Source organism: Dreissena polymorpha, chromosome 10, assembly GCF_020536995.1.
Source record: "Dreissena polymorpha isolate Duluth1 chromosome 10, UMN_Dpol_1.0, whole genome shotgun sequence".
NCBI lineage: Eukaryota > Metazoa > Mollusca > Bivalvia > Myida > Dreissenidae > Dreissena > Dreissena polymorpha.
Window position 1 is genome coordinate 90089354 of NC_068364.1, and position 11187 is coordinate 90100540.

Genomic DNA, 11187 nt, shown 5'->3' on the forward strand with positions numbered 1-11187 from the left:
CCTGTATACTATGAAATTCCAAAATATTATATCCCACATGTGTTATGTGAAATGGCTTGCTGTGATTGTCATGAATTGCTCTTTACGTGCTGGAGCAAGACCTGTATTCAAAGTAACGTTTGATGAGACATTGTGGACAGAAATTTGAAACGAGCTAATACAATGCAGAAGGCAGCAAGATGCCAAAGCGATTTCCAGAAAATAAACGCAAAATTTAGGAAATGATCAATGAATTTCGAAGAAACTGTGTAACATTTATTGGAGAGTTTCCGTCCTGTCATGTTTTCACATCACCTACAGAAGTCAAATATGATGGCAGAAATGAATATGTATCAAATGAAAAGGATGCACAGGGCTTTAGAGAGGTCCACTGTGAGTCAATTTTGAAATGTCTTCGTGCTATGTCAAGAACATTAGGAGAAATTTATAAGATATGTCGCATCTCCGCATCCGAAATATTCCCAAGGGGGATACAGGTATTTGTATTTTTCCTAACATGCAATGGCGTTTACACAATGTTTTTGGACAGTGGTATTTACATATTATAGCCCCATATCTGTGAGCCGTAACACAATATAGCTTCACCATGCTATCAAAAAGTAAAATAGCTCTTTAATATACTTGTGTCCAAAGGTCGTTTTATAAATATAAGTTGAAAATATTGCTTTTGGGGCTTGATAGCTTATTTTATCGTGCGCCACGTTCCATGATAATTTGGTTGTGATCAATAATCCCATATATATTTATATGCGGAAGTGGTATTTATTTTCGTGCCACGACATGTCCAGCGCTCGTAATTTCTTTAAGGCCCGCCATTTCTTAAAAAAAAATATTTCAGATTTATATAAGTTATTGATCAACTACGTTTAACTGTTGTTGACGTTTAGGTTGCAATATCGTCCTCAAACACGAGGCATACAATTTCAGGCAATTCATTTTAAACAAAAATTTCAAAGCCACAAGCTTCACGTAGCACTACTGATAATTCATCTATAAATAGTGCAAATATGGTAGAGCTGGTCTTGTCCCCTTGACGGGTACCAATATTCCATTGAAATAATCTGATATAGAAATCTGACAATTGTTTTATAATTTCGCAGCAGAATTACTGACGGCTGTATTAAGTATTTTAACACAGGAATTGAGTGGGCTCTTGATTATTTATTATTGTGTTGCAATTTTAGTAAATGGTGATTCAAATACAGGTACTGTACATATATATATATATATATATATATATATATATATATATATATATATATATATATATATATATATATATATATAATGTTACACGATGGCATAGTTTCTGTAAAGGTATCAATGATTTTTACAGCGGTGTTAATATAGCATTATTAGATCTACCTTCATTTATGGATTGCTGAATAAGCGTGTGTACTACTGTGACAACTCTTAAAGTCGAAATCGTTTCAGCATGACAAAGTACTAAAGTAACGATGGTTTCGAGTGTATGAGGTTTTCATACGTACATATTTAAAGTATGGGGTCATTTATCGGTAATAAGGAGGTATTGTATTACCATGCATGATTATGCATCTTGTGTAAAAAAACCATAATCAAGGTAACTTAATCATACAATACAACTCAGGAAAAAAATGTGGACTTTGTTGTTATGTCCGTTTTATTGGATATTCGTGTATCCATCCGCTTTCAGGCCGATATGGGGCATTTTGTTCCTCGTAAAATGTCACTATCTGATTAAAGGTGAAAGGTAATACAATATATGTTTCCGCTAAGAAACGTCTGCTGATTTTAATTCGCCCTTATTCAGACGTATTGTATCTTAATCCTTCCCAGCTTTTCGACTAAAAGTTATGCCACAATTCAAGTTAAAAGGAAAGCATGTTCATATTCATTTCACTACTTCATAAACAATGGAAGGAGTTTAACGCAAGGTCGTTTTACATGGTTGGGCAAACCCCAATGTCGCAATTCGATGTAAAATATCAAGATGTTGGTTACTATTCATGACTTCCATTGACCTTGACGGTTAAAAGTATCATTTGCGGATTATGAATATGAAAGTGAAGTCAAATGTCAAGGAGTTTCAGATGTTTAAACGACTGTACGAATATAAGTTTAAGTGTAGTTTTATATTAATATTCCCTATGACCTAATAAGTGGTGTAATTTACAATGCTCACCAAGCGAAGGTCAATCTCACGATTTAAGGTAAAATCCAAATATTTTCGCTTCCGCTACATAGCAAATTACACATAAACGATGCAATGCTGTGTACATCTCCTGATTGTCGTTATCCGGTTAAGTTCACTAGTCGAATCCAAAGGTCAACGCTCTTTTGTTTCTGCTCTATATTCCAAGAAAATTCTTTTTTTACATGTTCGTATTACCAATACGACTCTAAAAGTATTATTATTATTATTATTATTATTATTATTATTATTATTATTATTATTATTACTATTATTATTATTATCATTATTATTATAGTAAGCTCATCTGAGCACAACCTACTAATGGTAAGCTTTTGTGATCTCCCTTTAGTCCGTCGTTTGTCGCAACTCTTGCGTCATACGTTGTCATCGCGCGTCGTCAATGTTTACATGGTTACTACAGAGGTGACATTAATTGTTCAATCTTCGTAATAATTTGGTTAGAACATTTTTCTTTATGAGACTTTGACCGAGCTTGAATCTGGAGCACATGACGTTAAACACTTTTTCATTAGGCCAATTAAAAATGTTGTAAACACTATAGAAGTTACATTTTTTTTAAATTCAAACTTCATGAAACTTGAGCGATTTTGATATGTTTTAGTAATATTTCGGCTGAGTTTGAAAATGATATTGGTGTAATAAAACAAGTCGCCACGTATCGGGGCAGTTTTCCCTAAATGGCTAAAGTGGAACCTTGTTTAATCATCATCATCATCATCATCATCATCATCATCATCATCATCATCATCATCATCATCATCATCATCATCATCATCATCATCATCATCATCATCATCATCATCATCATCATCATCATCATCATCAGCAGCATCATCATCATCAGCAGCATCATTATCATCATCATCATCAGCATCATCATCAGCAGCAGCAGCAGCAGAAGCATCACCATCATCAGCAGCATCAGCATCTGTATTATTATTATTATTATTATTTTTATTATTATTATTATTATTATTATAAGTATTATTATCAGTATTTTTATTTTCATTCTTCGTTTTCTTCTCTGTCTACTTTTTCTTCTTCTCATTGTTATTATTATTCTTATTATGATACAACATAGGTTTCCAATTCTCTTGAGAAGCAGACGATGGTACAGACGATAGCTGCCATAGAGCTGTATCATGCACAACGCAAGGTGGCCAACTATCTGGAGCTGACCTATCTGAACCTGGCGGATCACCGTGATGTCGCCAACGAGGTTCCCATCATCTATTTGTTCACAAAAGCGAAAAAACACAACAACTTGTTCATGCTTCTTTGGAAAATTGCAATATTTCTACGTATGTTTGATACGTTTACGTCTTATTCTGATTAAATCGTCCACATGTTTATAATGTTTGACTGACAGGTTCGGATGACGGCACATGCGGCGCGGTCACAGCACATGCTTACGACAGGCCTGATGAAAAAGTTCACAATGACTGCTGGTCACATACTCCAGGCAATGATTCCGATTATTTTGGACGCCGTAGAATTACAGGCATGTTACACAAATGGCTTGCATGTTTGATGAAATCATATAATTCGTTGCTTTTGTAGTTTTCTTTTGTAGTTTATGTTTATCGTAAAGTAAGTTTTGAATTTACATCGTATAAATTTACATTAAGAAATACAACTATTTATTGCTAGCATTTTTCTTGCGTAACTGCGCAATATTGTATACAATGTAATGGAAGCATATTTTCAGAACTCATTATTTACGCAAATAAAGTCACATATATATAACTATCTCAGTTCTTAAGTTCGCCACAAGCCACCAACTCACTCTAGTTAATATGCTTCACTCACAAAGAACCGCCCAGAACAGCAAAACGGGCAAGTACACATTCTGATCGATTTTTTTCTGGCACCTCAACGGTTCAAGTTCAGCATCAACAATTAAAACACAAGACTGTGCACTGTTGCAGATCATCAAGCTGAAGTTAAAGAACAAACTCATCATCATGAACCACAAATGGTATTTTACTTGAAGAAACTCAAATAAACTGCGATAGCAGAGGCATTTAAAACACAGATGGATGATAAGATCGAAGTCTTGAACATCCTAAACAATGAAATCGACATCATCACAAACCACACCAAGGAAGTCCTGCTGTCGTCAGATAAAGAAATCCTCGGGACAAAAATATGTTTAAGAACAAGCTATTGGTGACGAGCGAGATCATGGATCTCTGAGACAAAAGCAGAGAGAAGTACTCCAGCCAAGTCTCTAGGTCACAGAACCAGAAGGTCAACAAGGAATTGAGGAAAAAGATGAAAGAAACCAAAAAGGTGTGGATTTAGGAGTAATGTAACAGCATTGACCAACAGTAACCACAGGCAACAGTTAGGCAGCCTACAGCACCCTAAAGACCCTTTGCGAAAACCAGTTAGCCCAAATTTAGGCTTATATAAGCCTGACGGGAACATCCCGACCGAAAATGTCGCATTCCTGAACAGGTGGACTGAATACTGCTGCGAATTTTACAACTACCCTCATCGAGCCGACCCCAGTCTCATTTAGTACAATTCTAGACCAGACGCGGATAATGAAAGTCTGAAGATAATAATTGATGAGGCGGGAGGCAGTGCGCAGTCTGACAGAAAATAAATGTCCGGGTTTGACAATGTCCATTCTGAGCTGTTTAAGAAAGGAGAAGAGATAATGCTTGTACTTTGCCAGAATATCTGGGAGGAGAAGTGACCAAAGGCGTAGGCCAAGTCTCTAGTTATTTTGATACAGAAACAGGCAATCTTTGGTTGTTCAAGAACTACCGCACCATAACCCTAAAACGCCTAGTACGCTCCACAAGGTCATGCTATATATCATCCCCGACCGAAGGAACCGTAAGCCCGAGGTGAAGCTTGCAGAAGACAGGCTGGAGTATGAGCAGGGTGAAGCACAGTTGTACAGTCCTTCAACTGCAGAGTCATCAACTGAGAAACGACTAAGAATTAGCATGGGAACCGCAGCGATGGCCGACTGAGCAAGCTGTTGAAAAGCATATTTATCAGCTTACCCTAAAAGTCCCTCGTAGTCGCCATCCTACTCTATGGCAGCGAGACCTGGACGCTTTACAAGGACATAGGACGAAGGATTCATGTCTGTAAGCACACGTGTTTCCGAATACTGCTCAGCATCTCCTACATTTATCACAAGACCAACAAGTACGTCAGGACCGCGACAGCTGCATTGGTTGGCTCTCAAGAATCCCTCTTGACGCTAGTTAAAAGACGATATATGGCTTAGTTAAAAACGTCACCAGGCACGACTTACTGTGAAAGAATGTGCTCCAGGGATCGCTAAATAGAGGTCATCAGAGGATCTATGATGATGATGATATAACTATAGACTCTGAGGAACTTGTTTTCTTTTTCAGGATCGAGATATCATTATTTACGCCTTTGGTTATATGATCCAAAATGCTGAGTCTATGAAGAAGGAATCAGAAGACACAAGGTCGAGGTATGCATCTCTGAGAGAGAAAAACTGAAAAAGCGATTAAAGCAAGATAGTTGGGGCTTATTAATCATAAGTTTAAAGTATTTGAAATTATTATTCTGGATTGTCACTGAAATTAAGAGAAAATCGGACACTTGACCGCACTGGATGTTATTTTGTCCTTTGGAAGGAAACAACATAATTACTGACAATGATAATAACATAATAATTACTAAAATAATGGGGGTTCATTAACATAAGTGTGTATATTTGCAGCTACCTAACTCTCCAAACAGAGGTACAAAGGAATATGGCATCCGTTAATGACAGAAACAAACATGTCGTCAAAGAAAGCGAGTGGCTTCAGCTAGAAATGGAACGAGAAGAACAGATGGCCAGGGCTGCATCACTGGCTCAGAAAGAACTTGAAGAAGAAAAGAAAAGGATGGAAGAAGACTTAGAATCCTTGAAAGGACAGAGAGATCGAATGTTTCAAGTTGCAGGTAGGAAGTGCAATATAATGTGCAGTACAATAAGCATGATATGGAGTTTGAGTAAGTGATGCGTTTTGCAGAGGACGAAATTTATATAATTAAAAAATGTCCAAACATTTATAAGCCCAGACTGTTTAAAAGTGTTAACCAATCTGGCTTGTGTTATATGTATTTTTATGAGAAACTTCGATTTTTATACGCCGTACATTTGTGTTAATTTGTCTACACTGTCAGAGGGTGCAGGTCGCGATATGTCAGCAGATGACACAAATTGTCTGGACTACAGCATTCGCCCAAGCGCTGCAATGGGCGGTGGCGTCGGAGTCGTGTTAGAGGTTGTCGGGAAGGCAGTAAACCTTTTCACTAGCATGTTTAAAGGAGACAAGAAGAAAGACAGGGTAAGTAATATATCATGTGTCATTTTAAATGGATAAATGTAAATGTGCTTTTAATATGAATACAGGAATAGTTTAGGTGTTCAGGCTGAATACACGCGGATCCGAATTGACACTACAGTTACAATTTTGAGGACATCAATGACGGCTAACGCTTGAACAAGACTTCGTTGTTCTTTGTAAAACGTTTAAAAGTTTGTACTGCAGTTCATAGAAATATCAACCGATGGTGCGTGCATTGTGTCTATCTACCGCATCCACTCTATTCTAACTTATGGTTCGAATATAAGACGATCAACACATGTCAATATCTATTGCAAACTTTGTTTGGTTGAACGTGACTTTGGTAAAACACGTAAAACCGTGTGCGCAAAATGTTAGGTTTCACATAATTGTAATATACTTATTTGGTGATTTTCTTAACGTTTAGGCGTCTACGAACGCTGATGACCTTAAAAATGAAAAATGGTGTGCCATCTAAAAATGAGTGAAACAGTTTTTTTCCAGAAAGTGTTTTGTTTATATTTTAAGTACAAAGAGCTAATGAAGGGACACCAAGCGGCAGAAGACAACGTGCACAGGGCACAGCAAGAACGCCGTTGTGTCGTAGAACGTATGCATGCGCAAAGGAAAGAAGCGCATCGACGTCTGGCAAAAATGAAAGAACTCAGCATGCATCATGGTATGAGGGGTTGTTGTATTTACAAGTAACGTAATTTATGTACTTTTATTCATTTTTTGAAAGCTTTCCCGAGCTGATTGTTTTCAAGTAGTGTACGTTTCTTATTAAGTGAACTATCCATAGTTGAGAACAATACAAATGGTAAGTAGGTCAAGAGATTGGGATTTGTCGCCTAACTCGAAGGACTGTGATGCAAGTATGCTCTCAAAATATGTTTTGTTTTGAACAAATGTTTCCCCGGATATATTAAAATTATGTAAACATATTGCAAATGTATTGGCTTGTTATTCATTTTGTGCATGTTCAAATGCGATTAGTATGGTAACATAAAAAGTGAGTAAACAGCTACGTAATTGTATAATCTCTTTATTTCAGCTGGTCTGGGCAATGTCGAAAGTCTCAGGGAGGCCTCGCTACATCTCGGGGACGTGAATCGTCAGTTCACGAGAATCATTCAGTTCTGGGAGAACATGGCTGCTACTCTGAAGTACGTGAAAGAGGATGTAAGGTCCGGAGAAGTTTACTTGAAGAAAATTGAAGACAAGAGATACGCACAACGGTTCAAGAATTCCATCAGAAGGGCCGAAAAGGTATTTCTTGTTGTCATGTTCTCTGAAAATAACATCATGAAAACTAAACATGAAAACCTTTTATGGTCGTGTGTATGTGTTAGACAATATGTATCTAATTTATTTCTGATGCAGTGACAATCGAAAAATATGTTTCATGATGTTTAATTTAATTTAGTAAATAACAAAACGAAACCTTCAAAACCTGTAAGTACGTTTTTATTTGAAATAAACTTTTTATCTTTCTCAAATGTATCGTATTTACTGACAATTCCAATTGTTTGTTCCAAAATGTTTATTTTATTTGAACAAATATGGAGGTTATCCTATGATGATTACATGATAATGTGGACATATTATTGTCACAGGACTGGCAGTTCTTAGGCAAGATATGCAGTGACTACGTCCAAGAAAGTGACACCGAAATCATGCACTTGTACAACTTCCTGTTATCGCCTATCGATCATATGCCTAATGCCGACAGAACAGCGAGGCAGAAGGCTCTGATATCCTCTATAGAGGATGACATCGACTCCGCGTTTGGGGATGAACATTAACGTTATTTCTTACCGTTGACCTATCGATTGTTTTGTAAATTGTTTGCTTATTTTTAAAAACAATTGCTAATCATGATCGTACATGAACAATTCTCATAATATGTTAGTAGTTTCGAATGTTTTTATTTCGTTGTTCAATAAGGTTTGAATGTTGTATTAATGAAGTTGAACATCCTATATCACTAATTTTTATAAATGTCAATGTTATTAACGACACAAGTGCGTTCTTCTCTGACACTGTACTAGATGATTCACAGAATTAGTAAAACTGTTTCAATATAACTATGACCACAGGTACTTGAAAAAAAATTTGGTCCTTATATATATAATGAGAGTAAAGGTACCCAACGATGATTTCACAGGTGTATTGAATAACACAATATAACAGCATAAAAGATCATATAATGCACACATATGTCGTTGTGGTTGCCAGCAGGAAGCGTCCATCTATAACGGCCACCAGAAAAACTTTGCGAAACCGAAATTTCGCAAACCTAAGTACCCTTTTTCTTAAAGATTTGCTACTTTGAGACATAGTATGCGATAAAAGTCTTATTGTTGATTAATAATTGGTTATTTTCACTCAAAAACGCGTTTTCTTCACTATGAAATTTATAAGCAAAGTTGGGGTTCCCATGGGATTTTTGCATTTTCCCATGGGATTTTCGATTTTCCCATGGGATTTTTTCTCCCATGGGATTTTTTTTCTCCCATAATTTGCAAATGGGAGAAAAATCCCATGGGATTTTGAACATTTTAAAAAACGTGTTTTATTTGCGTTTGCAAGTATTTTAACGTTATTTAAGGACTGTATATTGGTTTTATGCCAATTATATATACAAATATTTAGTAATAAAAAAATCCCATTTTAAAATGGGAGAAAAAATCCCATGGGATTTTTTTCTTATTTTGAGAGATTTATTCATGAAACTTTCAGAAACATCATATTTTATGAAATGATGAACAACTACGATATTTTAATGCGTCTAGTCGTGTTTAAAAAAAAAATCCCATGGGATTTTTAAATCCCATGGGATTTTTTTTATCCCATGGGATTTTTTCTCCCATGGGATTTTTTTCCAATGGGATTTTTCAGTTTCGTAAGCCGAATAAGTTTCTTAATGCGAAAAACACCAATAAAGGCAATAATAATTATAATTTTGAATAATAAGTTGAATAATATAAATAACATGAATATTTTTAAAATGAGTTACAATTAAAGGTTTATGCTAGTAGAACTTATCATTTCTTGTTCGAGCAGATGGTTGAGTCCAATTGGTGAGTATGCCAGCTTAGAACCAGTATAAATGCATCGCAGACAGACAACGCCGTCATACTGTACACACCGCTGAGTAACAATCTTTATTGCATTTCATTTTGCAACAGAAAATGAACTCCGTAGTATAATTGATCTTATATATGCCCTCTGCTTTTGAAAGCGTGCAACACATTAACATAACAATAAGTCCATGCCAAAAACTATGTGCAAATTCCATTCAAAGCTATATACACATTATAAAGGTCAAATGACCCGCGTCATGCGAAAATGGGTCTTATGTCATATGCGGCAGAAGTTGGTCAATCCTAGCTTGTCCAACCGCGCAGTCTGGTCAAGTACTACGCTGACTGATATATAAAGTCAAGCCATGATTCGTGGTCTCATATCCAAACTCGGTAGCTCCTGTGCGAAACTTTCACCGGAAACGACGGCACCGAGACGGGCGCTCGAACTTTGCGGATGCGCGTTATATGTTATATATAATAGCGCGATGTGTTTTTTCTTGCCTCAAATTAGTAAGCCCAATCAGCGTTGTATTGTGTTCTTTGCTTCTACTATTAACAAGAACTTCAACTGATACGAACATGAATTTTATTTTAATATGTTTATTTAATGCTCGGAAAACTCATTGTATATTTAGACTACTACTTATAAAACAAAGTCGGGTTTTCAACATCTGTTTTCGGCATAAAAATTGTTATTCCAAACCAGATTTTACGCACTTTACTGTACAAAATACCGTTAGGGCCACCGTGGTTACTCATTAAAATCCAGAGGGCGAGAATGCGAGAACGCGAAAGTACGATGACGACAGTGCGACAATACGATGGCGACAATGCGTTCGTACGATTGCGAAAACGCGCTAGTACGATGACGACAATGCGACAGTGCGACAATACAATGGCGGCAGTGCGATAGTACGGGGCGACAATGCGATAGTCATATCGTACTGTCGCCGTGGTATCATCGCAATGTCGCCATCGTTCTATCGCATTGTCGCCATCGTATTGTCGCACTGTCGCCATCGCATTTTCGAATTGCCGCCATCATACTATCGCGTTATCGCATTGGCACCATCGTACTATCGCACTGTCGGCTATCGCCATCGTATTGTCGCACTGTCGTCATCGTATTTTCGCACTGTCGTCATCGTATTATCGCACTATCGAACTGCAGTATTGTCGCCATCGTACTATCTCACTGTCGCCATCGTATTGTCGCACTGTCGTCATCGCACTGTCTGATTGTCGTCATCGTATTATCGCGTTCTCGCATTGTCGCCATCGTACTATCGCATTGTCGCCATCGTATTGTCACCCTGTCATCATCGTATTGTCACATTGTCGCCATCGTACTATCGCGTTCTCGCGTTCTCGCCCTCTGGATTTTAATGTGTAACCACGATGGCAATAACGGTATTCCGTAATACTGCTAAAGCACAGTATGATTAGGTCACTCCCAATGCTCAAATCTCTATGTCTATTTTAGTAACAACACATGTCTATGGAAGGATATTTAGGTAAAAGTTACATCATTCGTGGTGAATATTTACATTATGACTGATGCTTATTC

At 37.0% G+C, this 11187-nt stretch overlaps 1 protein-coding gene across 1 annotated transcript in view; it reads left to right on the forward strand.

Annotated features, from left to right (window-relative positions):
• The window catches only part of LOC127849325 (uncharacterized), a 60546-nt gene extending 52210 nt beyond the window's left edge, over window positions 1–8336 (forward strand). Inside the window, exons 14-19 of the mRNA XM_052382044.1 lie at window positions 5578–5663; window positions 5916–6142; window positions 6368–6531; window positions 7060–7210; window positions 7586–7800; window positions 8148–8336. Coding sequence (XP_052238004.1) covers window positions 5578–5663; window positions 5916–6142; window positions 6368–6531; window positions 7060–7210; window positions 7586–7800; window positions 8148–8336 — 1032 coding nt within the window. The remainder of the gene's footprint in view (window positions 1–5577; window positions 5664–5915; window positions 6143–6367; window positions 6532–7059; window positions 7211–7585; window positions 7801–8147) is intronic.
• Window positions 8337–11187: the final 2851 nt, after the last annotated feature.